At 32.4% G+C, this 17,296-nt stretch overlaps 2 protein-coding genes across 5 annotated transcripts; both read right to left on the bottom strand.

The window, feature by feature from the left end:
* Positions 1-1,911: 1,911 nt before the first annotated feature.
* Positions 1,912-6,043, bottom strand: LOC111006467 (tubby-like F-box protein 8). 4 transcript variants are annotated; one of them, XM_022278421.2, is made up of 5 exons: positions 5,885-6,043; positions 4,080-4,520; positions 3,691-3,778; positions 2,971-3,103; positions 1,912-2,845 (listed from the first exon to the last, which is right to left on the bottom strand). In XM_022278421.2, exons 2-5 carry the CDS (start codon positions 4,425-4,427, stop codon positions 2,119-2,121), a joined length of 1,296 nt encoding a protein of 431 aa, XP_022134113.1. In that variant the 5' UTR covers positions 4,428-4,520; positions 5,885-6,043; the 3' UTR covers positions 1,912-2,118. The 4 variants fall into 4 exon arrangements, with proteins under 4 accessions (XP_022134113.1, XP_087979535.1, XP_022134116.1 ...); XM_088123409.1 differs by having other exon boundaries at positions 4,080-4,531; positions 5,885-6,029; XM_022278424.2 differs by lacking the exon at positions 5,885-6,043 and adding an exon at positions 5,562-5,842.
* Positions 6,044-10,490: 4,447 nt separating this feature from the next.
* On the bottom strand, positions 10,491-13,396 carry UMAMIT22 (nodulin MtN21 /EamA-like transporter family protein). The gene is made up of 7 exons (XM_022277838.2): positions 13,129-13,396; positions 12,892-12,954; positions 12,662-12,778; positions 12,322-12,571; positions 12,060-12,218; positions 11,003-11,154; positions 10,491-10,858 (listed from the first exon to the last, which is right to left on the bottom strand). Exons 1-7 carry the CDS (start codon positions 13,329-13,331, stop codon positions 10,717-10,719), a joined length of 1,086 nt encoding a protein of 361 aa, XP_022133530.1. The 5' UTR covers positions 13,332-13,396; the 3' UTR covers positions 10,491-10,716.
* Positions 13,397-17,296: the final 3,900 nt, after the last annotated feature.

The following is a 17,296-nucleotide window of genomic DNA, read 5'->3' as shown; positions in this document are numbered from 1 at the left end:
TTGATGCAACAAATCAATAAATGGTATATAAATTAATGTATTAGAGAGAGAGAGAGAGAGAGAGAGAGAGAGAGAGAGAGAGAGAGAGAGAGAGAGAGATTTATCTTTCTTAGGGTAATGTTGAGAGTTTGGATCTATGGGGAGCAACATGGAATTGAGAAGGAGATCAGAATTTTGATTTCCATTTCCATTTCCACCATGAAAAGGGCAGAAGAAGAAGCTGTAATTTTGAGCTTTGTGAAGGGCAGAAGATGGAAAGTTATTGAATGAATTATTGGGCAAAAGGATCTGGTGGTGCTCACTTCTCAAAGTCTGTCACAAGTATGGCTTCAACCTCAAATTGCTTCCCTTTTTCCTATTTTTATGGATAAATATATATGTTACCTAGTTTGTCCCTCCCTCTTTCGTCTTTTGGTGTGTTATATCGATGATTCAATCTGACTTGATGAAAAAGAAGTGTTCTCTCTCGAGTTGTTTTGCATTAGTATTGACTATTCTATCTCGACTCGAGATGAAAAGACGTGGTCGCTTTTTAATATAGTGAAGTTATTGATATTGAGCAATATGAGATATGTGAGACATTTTGATAAGTAGTGTTTAAGCTGAAGTGATGTATACTGTGGTTATCCCAACTAATTGTGTCTTTAGAAGTAAATTTTTAAGTCATGAATGGTATGGAAGAAAGATCGAAGATCAACTGAAAGATAAAAAAGATAAGTTAGAATAAAAGATTGTTCACGTAAGTACGATTTCGATAACGTAACTAAGAGAGTCACGTCTTAGGTAAACTTGGAGGTGGAAGTATTCTTTCATTTCTCTAACTGTCTACAATAAAATCAAGTCTAATTTCCTTTGCAGTTGATATGAACCATTCATTAAACATTTAAATTATTTTACTCCCAATTTGAAAGAAAGAGGGATTATTTAGTGGGTTTTTGGGCAACTCTTGTGTTCAAACACTAATTATTTGATCATTAATTAGTTGGTTAATATACTTCTCATACTTTATTGTTTAAATTAACTCTAATAACCATTACAAGAATAATTTTCAACAAATACTCATGAAAAATGCATAACAAGATTGCTAGAAATATGAAAAACAAGTCTGTCGTTATTGTAACAATTTCACTTTCACCATTATCGAAAAAAAATCTCTTTAACCATTATTAAAAACAAGATTTAAATACTATTTTAATATCTATATTTTCACAACGCTCGTTCTTATCTCTAGCTTCCAATTAAAGGAATAAGGGATCCATGTATAAAGGTGGAATTTTTTCTAATCGTAACTAAATATTCAATTTTTTATTTGTGATTGAAGAAAACAAAATAGCTATTAAACAATGTCTTTGGTACTTTCAACTTTTTAAAAAACTGACCAATTTGATATTTATTTTAACACAAATTTTATACACATTGAAAATTCTTTAATACAAATTTATTACTACATTTCGAAGTCATGTTAAAATTATAATAAAAAGAAATATGATAAAAATCAAAATAGTTACTTTTAAAATATCGGTACCCAAAATAGGCGTTTTGAAAATACAAAAACAAAAATTGAAAATACAAGAACAAAATTTGATATTTTAATAATACAAGAACTAAAATAAACCAAATACAAAAATTTCAGGAATCAAAATATTACTTAAACCTAGCAACAACATTTTGAATACTAATTTTCCCAAATTTTTAGAATTTGAAAGGTGTGAATAAAAGAACCTTAATTTAGGCAATTAAAATATTCCTTGTTGGCTTTATACCCTTTTTCCTTCTAACATAAGAAAGGACAATAAGGTATGGACAAAATATATTGGAAAAACCATTCAAATAGACCATTCAAAAAAAAAAAAAAAGGTTAAAAAAATGAATGAAATAAATTATAAAAAAAAAAAAAAAAACAGAGAGAGAGAAAAGAAAACCTCCATAAGACTGAGGTTTCAAGAAATTGTTCTAATTCTTTGCAGTGAGCGAGTCACTAATTTAATACATCAAACTGCATTCAAACATATCATCATCCTATCATAAAAACCACTAATTTCCAACTAAAATTTCCTCATTTCTTACCATAATTTAAATGTTCTTTCTCCTGTTTCTTCTTTTTGTTGGGTGTCTTGTCTATTCACATGCCAATTTGGTGTCAAAGCTGCTGAGACATATAGCGAAAGCCTGGAACGCAGACAGCGGGTATCGATAATCCATCGTAAACATGTCCTTACCGACCTTTCCAAACTGAAGAATGACCTTGTCATGGTCTGAATGGGAAGGCTGGCTGGGCTGGGGAGGAGGCTGCGGCGGTACGGGTGCTTCTGAAGCAGGCGAGGTTGCAGCGATCAGCTGAAAATTCTTCACAGATGCAACAGTCACCCTCCCCCGGAAGTTAAGGCACCAGCACTGCAACTGCTCGTGCCATCTTGGTGCCTTGTTGCGGAGAATCAGGGGTTGGTCCTTCCCCTCGTCATCTTCATTGAGTACTCCCGCAATATCAGAGAAGCGGGAACTGCTGAACTCAGTGGAATGATCGATCGACTTGGAGAACGAAATGCTTCGAAACGAGTCTTCGAGGGGGCGAGGGTTGAGCTCGGGCTGGCCTGGAACTGAGCAACCTGGCTCGAGAGATGAAGTTGGGATTGAATACATGGTGCAGTGCATCCTCCGAGGTCCCCGTGTACCTAATACATTTAACTCGTATGCAATTTGTGCAATGCTGTAGCTACCGGCTGGGACCTTTGGAGAGACCTTTTTGGAGTAGAATCTTCGGCTTCGACCGAGGGTCGGAATCTGGTTGCTGTTGTAAGGAGGCTGCGTATCATATATAATAAATTTGGTTCCCAGAAAATTTGATCTGAAACAAAAAACAGTTCATGTTTCATTTTTCAAAGTGGAAATTTATCTGTTTCTTTTGTTGCAGCAAAAATAAAGAGAGCAATAATCATAGTTCAGCTAGGTGGTCATAATGAACTTGCATACCTTAGCTTTCCGATGTAACCGCTACTCGATCTCGATATATCGTCTGCAGCCAATGATATAACATACTCTGTAGAAGTAGTTCTCCTGGTTCTTTTTGCAGAAAGAAGAAATTTCCCATTCTCAACAAGTAGAGCTGCATAATTATTGCAGTGGTAATGTTTAAATCAGTATATGCAGGGCTTGATAAAGAAACTAGAGGAAAGCATAACTCGGCAGCCAATTAACGGCAATTTGTGTGAGATATGACGGTTTTCATTACGCCAAAATGAAGTTCGTAAAACAGATGCCCGAATTTTGAAATCAGTCCAGTTATTTGGGATAATTTGTGTAGGAAAAACTTATATAAACATTAAATTCATCATTGAAAGATGACATGCCATGTCTCCAGAAACATGTCACTGTCCTTACCAAAATGCTATTTCGTCTTAAAACGAACAAGTAAAAAATGGTTTTGAGTCTTGCTTGAGGCTTTCTGAAGCTTTGTTTTAATAATCGTGCTAAGACCGGGGACAGTACAGGGAGGGTCGCTCACCTCCTGGTCCACCTCCCTTATTACAATATTGACACTCTAGTAGTATGAAACATCACAGTTCTGGGATTTACAAATCACCATTGCAACAAGAAGAAACCCAAGTTCATAGTTGTAAGAGTTCAAGAAAGATTTGCTTTTATTGCACTTAACGATGTATAAAATTTGCATAGTTAAGAAAACGAGCTTACCCGGACTGAGGCAAAGATAAAGATGATAAGTTAAATTAGATTTGTTCCTTTTGATAAAGCATTGAATAGTTCCATCTCGCGGCCCAGGCTGCAAAAAGAAGAAAGTGCATATCAGCATAATTAAGCTATATAACAGTGTAGGTCACTATATAGACATTGAACAGTTGAGCAGATGTGTAACAGTCCGACTGAGCATGATGAAGATCGGGAAACTGGCGATCAGCCAAGAACAACAAAATCACAGTTATGACAAAACATTATGGAAATGCTTTTGAAAATTAAACCTTCATTGTGAAAATAATCCACATACAAAAAGCCAAATAAAAGAGTGTGAAGAACATGAACCACACATATTTATTCTATGGAAATTGTTTCACAGCCACACCCACCTGCTTCAAGGAGATGGGGAAGGTAATTTTCCCGGATAACTCGGGATTTTTGACAATTTCTTTACACATGTCCCTCCATGACCTACATACAGCAGCACAAGAAACAACATTTCTCCGAGCGGGCCAAGTACTCTCACTTGCCACCAGTCTTCTGACCACATCGCATAATAAGTCTGGTGGAAGGCTTGCCCAGCGGCTAGTCTGGATTGGCAAAGGCTCGTCATCAAACTCAAGATCCGGTTCATGAGATTTACCCCGGCATTGGCCAGGCAGCCTCACCTCAAAACTACGCCTTGATAAGCTCCCAAATCCATCCCTCACATCACGAAGTATGCTGCGGAATGACATTAACCCGATTGTACAAAAAGCCAAATCGTGTTAATGTATCTTTGAGGAGAGAGTACAAACAAAAAGGCGCTTAAAGAACGACCAGAAGTCCATCTGCAAATCCACTAAACATTGATTAGTTTCCATCTACTATACTTAATAAGCAAGAAAGAAGAGGAAGGAGACAGATAGAGTAAAGCAAAAAGCAAGGAAAGAAGATTCTTCAAAAGAACAAAAAGCAAACCTCTCACATGGACCTAAAGCAGCATAAAATACCACTCTTTTGTTAGAAACATCTTTTGGCTGGTTCTCTCAATTTTGACACAAAACTAAATTACTACTTCTTGAAATCAAACTTTCTCTACATAGAACCATTTAATTCAAATATGGAATCTTGTTACAGGAACCATACTAGCGGGCAAGAATCAACCTAATAATTCATGAAGAAAAAAAAATCATCCAGAACAGTATCATCAAATTTCTCAAACCCGTTCGAACTGTCAACATTTGGAGAAGTTCTTCACTTTCCCAGAGGTTGAAGAGTCGAGAAAACTCCAACATTTGGTATTGTGTCCTTCACTTTGATTCATCAATTTAATTAATTAATTAACTCATTTAATTAAGCACAGGATAAAAGATGAAATTGAAAAAAGGAACTGACATATGGCAACCCAGCCGTAGATTCTCATGGTCATAGAATTAATATGATCATTCGAATTTGAAAGAGGAAATGCAAAATCTGATTCTAATAACTGATCAGAAAATTAAAACTAGGAAGAAAAATCACAAAACACAGGCCAAAAAGACCAGGAAACGGGCCTCAATTAAGCTCTAACATACATTGTTAACCACAAAATCTCCCACAGATCGACAAAGAACACTCAGGAAAAGGAAAATATCAAAGCCTCGTGATGAAATCCTGCAACAGTTCTAGCTTCCAATTCAGCCATGAACAGAAATTAAATCTAACAACAAACCCAATACTCAGGACATTAATTCCCAAAACAATCAAGGTTCCCAAGAAAAGGGAGAATTCCAATAAATTAGAAAGGAAAATGAGCTCAGATATCAGACAGGGCATAGGAAATGCAAAAGAAGATGAGCTTCAAAAGCCACAAAAGCAAAAGCACTAAGGAAACGTTTTGGAATCATTACACCACCAAGAGGATTGGTGCAGGACCCAGCTGAAGATAACCCACTAAGAAGCACCTCGAACCAGAGTCACAAAAACTTCTACAGTAAAATTAATCCAAAAAGAAACCCTACAAGATTTTGAGATGGAAATTTCACTGAAATTACAGAAAAACAACACATGGGTCATGGGGGTCTGAAGATGTTATCGCAGAGGAAACACAGAATAGAGAAGACAACAAAAGAAAATCAAAACCCCAGCTCTAGAAAACGATAAATTTCGTTCAGAAAACACCCAGTAGAGGCCGGCCATTGCTTAAATGATGAAACCGAAAAGGGAAGCTCACCATTTCTTCTTTAGCTTCGAAGGGAACCCAGAGGCCAGAACCAGAACCAGAACCAGACCAGAGCAGCCCCAATTCTTCGCTCCTCTCTCTCCAGTCTCCAAGACCCGGACCCAAATCCTCTCCCTATGTCTCAGATTACAATTAAACAATGAAGTTGCTTCTTTTAATTACTTTATTGTCTTCTTATTTATTAAACTATTCAATTGGTCTCTATTTGAATTCACAAAATCCCAATAATTCCTTCATTCTGATCATAATTAATATTTCTCAATCAACCCAATTAGCTAAATCCTCCATTAAGAATGAAATACACGTCTAAGGTAAAATTCTACGTTCAGTTTTTATATAGATAATCTTTTTATTATGAAAATTTAGGAGACCAAATTAGAGGTAATATTCTAAAATATAATTTTTTTATATAATTTCTTTTTTGTTGTATTTTAAGTTTAGTCCATAAATTTTTAAATTGTTATCTAATGCATTATTAAAATTTTAAATTTGTGTCTAATAATTTCTTGTCATATTCGATATTTTATAAATTTCATAGAATTAGGCCACAACCTTTCAAAAAAATAAAATTGAAAGTTTCTTCAACAAGAAATGAAAAGAAGAGATTTGGGTTTTTAAAAAGAGAATAAATAAGAAATATGGTTTGTTGAAGAAATAATTCTCTTTAATGTAATAGCAAAATTTTGGATGGGATGAATTTACATATATAGCCTTGGACGATTGACAGTTAAACCGCGTCCATCCTCCGTTACCTTTAACCTGGAAGGCAGCGCGCATATTTGTCGTATTTTGAGTAACTAACGGCACGCCACGTCATCGTAAACGGCGTGGAGCATGTGGGGTCGGGGGAGGGGGGCAGTTATCAGGCACGTTGCCGCCCACGGATTTTCCGTGCGAACGCATCTATTTGTCGTTGATCTCGGGAGTGATGACATCATCGTTCATCATACGGTTAAATCTACGTCACGCGGCATTGATTCAATTTTGTACGATTAGGGGCCGTTCAACTCCGAAGATTGTGCGGATTCAATGGGAACCTTTTGGTTTTGTCTCCGCTTATATGGAATCTTTCAAATAATATTTTTATCTATTATTATACTGTTGTTTCGGTTTAAATGTGATTAAATTACAAGCCATTAAACTTTTATTATTCTTTTAAGTATTACTACGAATTTTAAAATAATAAATTTTTAATTTTTAATTTTGCATATAAAACAATCTTAAATTTTAAAAGTGTTTTTATATCTTTTAAAATTTTCAATTTTGTATTTAATAAGTTTTTAATATATTTAAAATTTCTTTAAATTCACAATTTATTTAATAAGTCATTAATCTTCCAATTTTGTGTGGAATATGTCTATAATTTAGAAAATATATATATATAATTGATGACGTATTAAACACACACAATTATTAGACAATTTTTAAAGTTTAAAGATTTATTAGACACGGTTTTAAAAGTTTAAGGACTAAATTTGTAGTTTAACCTTTACATTTTTTTTAAAACCAACACTAATATTATAGATGGGAAAAAGTCTTGTTTATGCAAAGAATTGCACAACACAAATTTTATGAATTTAACTCGAGTCCGGTCCTCGGCTCGACCTGAACCCGCGAGTGAACCTGCACAAGAGGGCAAACTCTCCGACGCTCAAGTCAATGTAGGTCAGACTCAATATAAAGTTCGAGATGAAAATTGATACCTGAGCGTGAAATGAAGCCCTCTATTTATAGGTGGCGGGTCCGACAGTACTCACGACCGGCGGTTACCTTTGTCTTTTTTCACGTCGAACCTATCGGGTTTGAGCACCTCGAACCCGTCCAGGTCGAACCGGGACTTTCTATACTTAGCCTTGTCAATGGGCGAACCCAACCTCCTCGACAGATTCGAAATGAACCTGAGATATTTTAATCCTTAAACATCAATAAGTGTCATCCACGTGTCCAAGGTATTTTTACCCCAAACAAGTCCTATTTGCTAAAATTTGAATTCTCGAATTCAAAATAATAAGATATACTGGCTTAGGATTTACCTATATTTTGGATGACTGATGTTTTTTCCTAGATAAATAGAAGGAAACGAGGTTCACAATTCAATCGTATTCTCACATGATTGCACTTGAGTTTTTTTTTTTATTTTAAATAGTGTACTTGAAATAAAAAATAATTAAAAAAACACAATTAAAAGAAAAAATATATACATGGAAAGATGTAACCTATTCCTATCTATAATAAAGGCGATGGTGGTGACTGGTGAGTTTGACACCAATGACCGCTCCTGCCCCTGGGCCCTTTTTGCAAAATATATCAATTAAACAATATTACTTAAACCACCCCACTATTTTCTAGAATTGACACGCGGCATCCAGATTGTACGAAATTGCAAGAATACCCCAGTTTCAGACCATGCGCGCCGCGCGTGCGGGTTTTCTGTTTGAAAGTGGTTTTCAGTGTCAGCTGAAAACAAGGATTCAACCAAAATTTCAGTGAATCTAATCTAACGCCTATTCTATCCACTTTTCTTTCCAATTATATTATTTATCTATATCCATAAATATTAAAATTAATTGATAAATATTCAATGAAGATAACAGATGATGTAAGAAAAAAGTTTCTAATTCCTCGACTATATTTCTAAAAAGTAGATACCAATTTAATTTTTCTTACTCTAAAGAACTTAATTACTTTTCTAAATTTCTACTAATTCACTAAATATTACATATCGATCAAATCATTCCTATGTGGAAAGAGTATGATTGAAAATGCTAAAATATAATTTGAACAATTGAGACTAAATTGAAAAGACACACCAACATGAAAAATTAGGGATGAAAATATATATTCCACCCTGAGTTCATCTATATATCTATTTTAATATATTCTCGAAAATTTAAAGAAATTTATGAAAATTACAATCAATTTTTTTTAACAACAATTAAAACCATGAACCATAAAAAATTCAAACAAAAATATATATTAATATAAAAAATCATTGAAAAATATTATAAGAGATGATGTAATAGCTTTATGTATAATTTTAGTAAACAAATGGTATTAGGTAATATTGAGTATGAAATTAAATGTTTTTTTTTGCACAAAAAGGCATGAATCAGGCTACTTTGACATCTAAATTATTAGGGTATAAAAACAAGCTTAAGTACAAAATTCAATATAATATGAAGTTTTTTTTTTAATTATTTTTTTCTTAAGTAAACAGTTGTTGGAGTGGAGATTGAACCATCAATTTTAAGGATAATAATATGTGTCATATCAATTTAGTTATACTCGAATTATGAAATTAATATTTCTTTGAATTTTTATACCAATACTTTTATACATTTTAACTTATGGAAAAGAAAGGTAAATGTAAGTTAGAGAAAACAAATTTGAATAAAGAAATAATTTTGTTAAAAAGATTTTTAGCAAGGGGCTACATAAAAAAGAATATATAATATACCTTTTGAGAATATTTATATATTATAAACATGAGAAAAGTTAAATCTACCCTTCCTAAGAAAGAGACTAAATCTAATGTCTCATCATTTCAACCAGACTCAAATCAATATAGTAAAAGTTGGCTGAAAATTAACTTTTGAAAAAAAAAAGGGGTAACCAATGAAAATAATGATAAAGTTTTTTTACCATATAAAAATGTAGTAGGTGTTTAATTAACCAATGGTAGGTGACAATGCATATGGGTTATTAAATAGGGGCACTTTGGGAACTATTTCTTTCTTACAATCATATGGTCCACTCCAACAGCACTTTCATAACATGTCTTTTAGTGACAAGTTTTGCTTTGTCACAAATAGTATTATTTACCATATAATTGATTTCATTTGGATTTAGAATTTTATAAGAATAATATTTGTATATTATATATACATGGACAACTCCAATTTACCAAGGAATTATGCCTACAATATGCTATGCCATATGCTTTGCCAAGAATAATGAGCATATTAGGCTTTTAAGAATAAGGTACAACCTTAAAAATAAACTACTACACAAGTTTAAAAAGAAACCTAAAAACAAAAAACTTTCAAATATTTAGGGTCCGTTTGATAACAATTTCTGTTTTGGATTTTTGGTTTTTCTGTTTTTAAAAAACAAAAACAAAAAACGAAACATATTTGGTAACCATTTTTAGTTTTCTGTTTTCAAAAAAGTTAGAAAATCGAAAATACATATTAGAGAGAAAATTCTATGTAGTGTAGGATGACAATGGTGTGGGTGTAAGTGAGAATGCTCCCCCATTCTTGTGCTCGTGAAAATTTTTAGTCTCCGTCTCGACCTTGTTATTCGATTCGAGAAATGTTCTCTAGAAGAATTATCGATTTTATAATTGTTTTTAGAATTTAAGTATAAAAAAATATAATAAATACATATTAATTATTTAAAAAATAGAATCCGAGACGGGTTGGAATATATATTTGCTTGATAAAAAATTTATATATAGCTAATCATTTTAATCTAATAAGGGTGTAACTAATGGCAATAACTTATAATTCCAAACCCAAATAAGCACAAATGGGTTTCAACTTTTGAGGCATTTAGCTCGTTGGGTCAATGTCCATAGTGTCTCTTATGGCCCAAATTGCACTCTCCAACCAAAAAGTTCATTTGAGTCCAAAGTTTACACTATCCAAACAATATCCCAACGTTAAAACTTCATATAATCATTATAGACTATGCACAAAGCAACCGCCACAATTTTTTTTAGTTAAATATGTAGGGTAGAGATTCGAACCTAGCTCGAAAAGAAACAGAATAATTTTGTTGGTAATAATTAAGGGAAGTGGAGGGTGATACAGAAATTGAATTCAGCGATGTGTCGTAATGCACTCGAAAATAGTTTCCTCTTTGGTATCATTTGGGTCGGTTTTGCCATCTTCTTCTTCTTCTCTCTTCTTCCCCCACAGAACACAATAAAGTCCCAACACCAGCAAAATTGCCCCACCAAGACTGCCAAAAACCAACCCTTTTCAAACAAACAAAAAATGGAGTCTTTTTCACCAACTTTTCTTTTGTTTTCTTTGTTTCTGATCTGTGTGAGCAGTTTATGCAGATAAATTGATTGTAAATAGAAGTTAATTGAGGAATATTGACCTTCCCCAATGGAGGGTTTCCTTCCACAGAAATGCTGATAAAATTGCTGTGATTATGAGTGCTAATGGTGTAAACATGGCTATGAAAACTGGCCCTTTCTTCTCCACTGTCCATATTTGCAGCCAATAGGTCATTCCAGTCACAATCACACCCTGCCATATTTCATACTAAATTTATAAAAAAAACAATTGATCTTCTAATAGGAAATTAGCATAAAACCTAACTGATTAATGATCAAATATTAACGGGAGAGAGGAAATGACATTGCAGAGTTTTTGGAGTATACGCGACTTTGTATTCTAGTACTATGTGTTAGGCTAAAGTCTTTAAGCTAAGTAATATGTGTTTGGCTAAATTACAAAGGCTATCCTTGAACTTTGTTTTTTTGGAAAAATACCTTTATTCTTTCAAAAGTTTCAAATATACCTTCGACATTTCATAACATTTTAAAAATAGTGTCTTAGCAAATATCTGTTAATATTTTGAATAGAAAATTAACTTGATAAAATCTAGAATTACATGGTAATTAACACGTCTCAACTTTAGCCTAAAAGTTTTATTCTTCCATGGTGCAACAATATTTGCTTCTCCATTATTTACTCAATTTTGTCACAATCTCTTCTTCCACGTGTCACCTTCTCCATTGTCCACCCCAAAAAACAAAGTACAAGAGTTTTTTCTTTCGATAATTTAACATATTTCTTAATTAAACTATATATCCTCTCGTCATCTTGAGTTGATAGATTAGGACCAATTTGTATATTTAATCCTTTATTCAACAAAAAAAAATTCAATATTGATTTAGAAGAAAATAATATTACAAGAGTTCGAAGCAGGAGACCTCTTATTATAATACTATTTTAACTCACCATCAGACGGCCTAAAAGCTCAAAGCTAACGGATGGATTACCGTAAATTTAGTTTGTATTATTAATACTTAACAAAAACCCTAAAAGCTCAAAGCTAACGGATGGATTACCGTAAATTTAGTTTGTATTATTAATACTTAACAAAAACCCACAAAACAAAAGAGAGAGAGAGAGAGAGAGATTTTTACACAGTAGGCAACAGAGATGAGTTGAAGGTTCCATCCAAGTTTCCAAGCTTGTGGGTTTCTCTCCATTGCCACAGCCCACAGAGCTGACTGTATCAAGCTGAAGAAGCACTGCAAAGTTGTCACTCTCAACTTTGCTGGATATTCCTTCACAATAGACCCCTTTAAACACACACACAAAAACAAAACAAAATACATTACAAAACTTGAAATCCCCCATATATAATTAACAAGTTTAAAATTTGAAAAAAAAGGGGGAATTTACCTGAAAAACAAGCCACAAAGACCAGGCAATATTGGCTGAAATCATCATGAGTGAACCTTTAATCCATTCCAAAGTGGAGTATGAGGCAGAGGGGGTAATTTGGTCATTGTTATTTGTTTTTGGGTACCAATTCATGAACTTCATGGGGGGCCCCTTCACAAAAGCAAACACTAAAGCCCCTGATAAGCCTATCACTGCCCCCATTAACTTGGCAATCCCTTGCATCTTTCTTATGGGAATATTTTCATACCTGATTTTCAACAAAATTACATATATGTCACTAATTGACTAAAACAAAACAAAAAAAAAAAAGTGTTTTTTTATTTTCTTTTTTAAGAACCTGAAGAGCAGAGCCAGAAGGAGAGTAATGGCAGGGATGGTGTTGGTTGTGGCAGCTGCAAATGTTGCTGATGTGTGGTTGATTGCTATGTAATAGAGATTTAAACTCAAAGTGATCCTGAAAATTTATTAAAAACACCAATATTTTTGACTTGGTCACTGAATTAACAATTTAAAGCTCAAAAATATTTCAGATAATTTCTAGTTGATTCACAATTACTTGTCACATACCCAGTTAGAGAAACCAAGAAGACTTTGGACAGAAACTTGAAGGATAGAGGAACTGCCTTCTTTCTGCCAAAAAAAAAAAGGAAAAAAAAAGGTTAGATAAGGGCGGCCCACATATATACTCGTCGAGGGCGCGTCCTAATAGCAAATTGACATCTGTATAGTGATGTCAATTTTCTATTGTCGCAGCCCGAGACGAGTTATTGTAGTGTGTACGTAAAATTTAGGACTTGAATGGACCTTTCGAGAGAGAAGGCGAGAGGAGCCATGGCAAGGGTGGCGAAAGCTTGACGGTAGAAGACGAAGACAGGCGGGTTCATTCCTGCAGAAATGGCTGCTTTAGAGAACAAAGCCATGCCTGAGTAAACACACTGAACAAACAACATTGCAACATAGGGCTTGTGGACCTCCATAGCCTCTACACAACCAACAAAGCTCTTCATGTTGTTTTTTCAAATTGGATTGCAAATGTAGGAAGGGAATTGAGGGAATATATAGACAAAAAAGTTTTCCATTGTGTGTGTGGTGTCTTTGAACTTTGAACACACCACACTTTTTTGGTCTTTCATTCCACTACATTTTGCACTAACATAATTGTTGCCTTGTTGGATGGGGGACTGTTTTTTTTCTTTCCTTTTTTTTATTGGCTGTTTTAGGTTATTATCTTTATCGCATGTGTCTGGCCCAGCTTACGTGTATTAGGTGGATGTCATGGATTTGAACCAATTCCTTCTCAATTCATTCTACTTCTTTCGATCAATGAGCTACTCATGATGGTTACCTAGACGGACTTTTTTGAAAAAATTATTTTTTAATCTCAGTTGATACTATTTGTAACCTTTTCAATGGCCAGATGTTAAAATTTCCACTCTCGCATCTTTGTTGTTCTAAAAAAAATTATTATAAAAATGTTTGTACTACATGTTACATTATAATACAATGACGTATAATTCTTGTCACCCCAAACTTTTATCCCTTTTTCATTCTGGTTTGGTTGAGATCAACTTTTGTCTAACTATATATATATTTTTATTTTTGTCATTAAATATTTGAAAAGATATATTTTAGCTAGAGTACCATTTTTTTTTTATAAAAGTAATAAATACATAGAAAATTTCAAATATTTTGGCTCTCTTATGGTTGGGATATAAAACTCACATCATCTCTCAAGTGACTAAAACATTAAATCCCTAAGAATCTAAAAAGGAATATACTAATCCAACTGTCCAAAGCATACATACATGGAATTGCAACAAATTAAGATTAAGAAAGAGAGAGAGAGAGAGAGAGAGAGAGAGAGAAAAGTATAAAATTAAAGCTACTCCAATCAATCAAATTTTGGCCCATGGAATGATTTAATTGTAACATGTTAATACTTAACTTATTGAATAATTAAAAAAAAAAAAACTATATCTTAACTTGTATTGTGTTGAATACTTATATTTTTACATTGGTGTATGTAATTGTCAAAATATCTAACACTAGATATTATCATGAACAATTCAACCAATAAAGTTATTAAAAAAAATATTGCCTGGGCATTTGAAAAAAAAAAAAAAGAAGAAGAAGCCAATTGGGCCACTATGAGTCTTTCAATCAAATCCCACTTCATTTTTTCTTCAATATATAGGGACAATTTACAATGAGCCTTCTTCTTTAGGAAAATTCTCTCTCATATACACTAATTTTTCCCACCCTCTCATTTCTTTTCAATGTAATTAAATGCACAAAAAATATATATACTTTGATTTTTGTTTCTCATCCTCTCCTTTCTTTTCAAATATGTACAAATATATATTCCTTCATAATGCAATTTAGTGGGGGGAGAGAAACTTTCTAGAATTAATTTAAACACGTGATATTTAATCTATAATGGAAGAAATAATTTGAAGGAAGAAATTGAAATTATTGTACATGGGTAAAGGAATACTTCATTGAATAATATAATATAATTTTGTAGTACTTAAACTTATAGGTATGAAGAATGGACAAATATTAATTATATGAGAGAAAGTATGAAGTGTTTTGTTCGGGAAAGAAGTATGAGGAATACAAGTAAAATCTCAAATTAGTTAGAAGTGAGAAAAAATTTAGATTATATTCTCGTTGGAATGATTTTTTTTTTTTGATTGGTAAAATCAAAATATTAATATTTGCAAAATTTGATTTAAAATTAATTAAAAAAATATTATACCAATATATAGAACTAGACAAGAAGAAATTCTCTCAAATTCTTTTCAGGGATGGAAAATTAATTAATTACCCACCCCGCCCTCCCACCCCTATAACAATATTTTTTTATTCGATTATTAATAAAACAAATAATTTTATAAACTAGTCAATAATAAAATGCAATATGTTTTATCATAAAATGGACATAACTTTATTTCTAATATTAATGACCACCTATACCTTAGAAATTAATTTATATGCAGTGTTTGCTGGCACCAAATATTGTAGAGTCAGGCGCTGTCCCGTGAGATTAGTTGAGGTACGAACAATCTAGACCAAACATGCATAGATATATATATATAAAAAAAAGACAAATTTATATATAAAATAATTGTTATATAATTTTTTTTCCACGCAAAAAACTCATAATCGTTAAAATAGTGGATTCCCAAACCCTAACCTAGATTTTTCAAAGAAAACATGGGGCTGGGGAGAATGCATCTTTGACGTACTCCGTCTCATCCCACTTGTCATCACTAGCTAATATGAAAAAAAATAATAAGAATCCAACTAGAGAATTGAAGCTTCCAAAGACCACTTAAGCAAAATATGGGATAATCGATAATAAAATAAAATATGAGATAATCGAATATTAAGTTGAATAGCATATCATCTTTAAATGTTTTATTATCAATAGAATAACCTATTAAAATGAATGTAAATATATTCAATAAAGATTAAAGAGCACTCACATTAGCCCAATTCAGCGGCAATTGACATGTATCCCTCCTCCCGAGGTCGGATGTTCGATCGCCCATACATACTCAAAATAATAATAATAAATAAATAAATAAAGATAAAAAGCAATATTGTTTCAGCATTCAACCAAATTCCAAGGGAGGTCCCAATTTTATTGGCTAATCAACATTTTTTAGGACTTTGATTTATTTATTTTTTCTTAAAAAGTTATTTTTATTGTTTTAGTTGTGTCTAAGCCCAATTGACAACCATCCAATGAGAAAGCCAAATCATGAAAATGGAAGTCTCAAACATGTTGTTTGAGTGTATATGCACTATTAAAGGGGTTGATTTGTTGCTCACAAAATATCATTAAAATAAAGTAAATCATATCAATTATATCAGCTGACTTCTTAACAACTTTTTTTTTTCAATAAAGTACTTTTTTTAATACTTATATTTTTAGAATTTTTAGAATTATTTTTGATAGTAAAATTAAAAAACAACATAATAAATTTGAAAATTATTTTAGTTAAGTGTATTTTCACTTGTCTAAAGGTCATATTTACCCTAAAAAAAGATATTATATATATATATATAGTACATTCACGTTTTATGTACTACTTTGTGTCTGTTTCGAAAAAATATCAATTGCACTCACATCGAAGAGTTCAATTCGATACTCCAATTGTAATCCAGTATCTCATCGAGATACAGACAACTCTGAACGGTGAGTGTATAATTGCATCTTTGACATCCTTCATTAGTTCATTCTTTCACTCTAATTCGCTTTCTACATGTTGGTAGAATAATTCAAACAAAGTATGAGATCTTTCAATGAAAAAAAAAAAGCCCTTATCTATGACCACTTTTGTTTTCTCAAATAACTCTACTCCGTGTTGGCTACAAACCATAGTAAAGGATGATAGACTTTGAATTGTAGTCCAATAATAATAATAAATGTGTCAAATATTTGCAATTATACTACTCTTTTTCAAAAAGAAAATTGGAACTCAACGTGCGAATATTTTGTATGTGAATTACCACTGAACTATGCTTGCTTTCACTACGTCTTTAACTAGTTGAGTTATACTTACATTGATTTATTATTTTTTCCTTATTGTTTTATATTTTTAATTAATAAACTAACTCTCTTGGTTTTAAGTTTTCATTTAACCTTAATTGATTGATTACATTTTATAATCATATTCACATATTTCTTAGTTTATATTATTTATTTTATTAATTTGAATAAATTGTTGATAGGGAAATTTCACACAAAATTTTGAAACACACACATCCAATTTCCAAACAAAATAGCCCACTAGTCCTCTCTTGAATGGATATCCATTTTCTTGCTTCCCTCATCCCTACATCAATTTTCATTAAAATTATTCTGAAAAAAAAAGGTTTATCATTCTTTCTCTATTAAATATAGTACTTTTTTGAATATATAATATATTATTTAAATATAAGGTCAAAAAAGGAATAGCATATT

This window comes from Momordica charantia (genome assembly GCF_013281855.1).
Source record: "Momordica charantia cultivar OHB3-1 chromosome 4 unlocalized genomic scaffold, Mcharantia_2.0 BLBB01000004.1, whole genome shotgun sequence".
NCBI lineage: Eukaryota > Viridiplantae > Streptophyta > Magnoliopsida > Cucurbitales > Cucurbitaceae > Momordica > Momordica charantia.
Note: the sequence above shows the minus strand (reverse complement) of the source record. Positions and strands in the feature narration are given on the sequence as shown.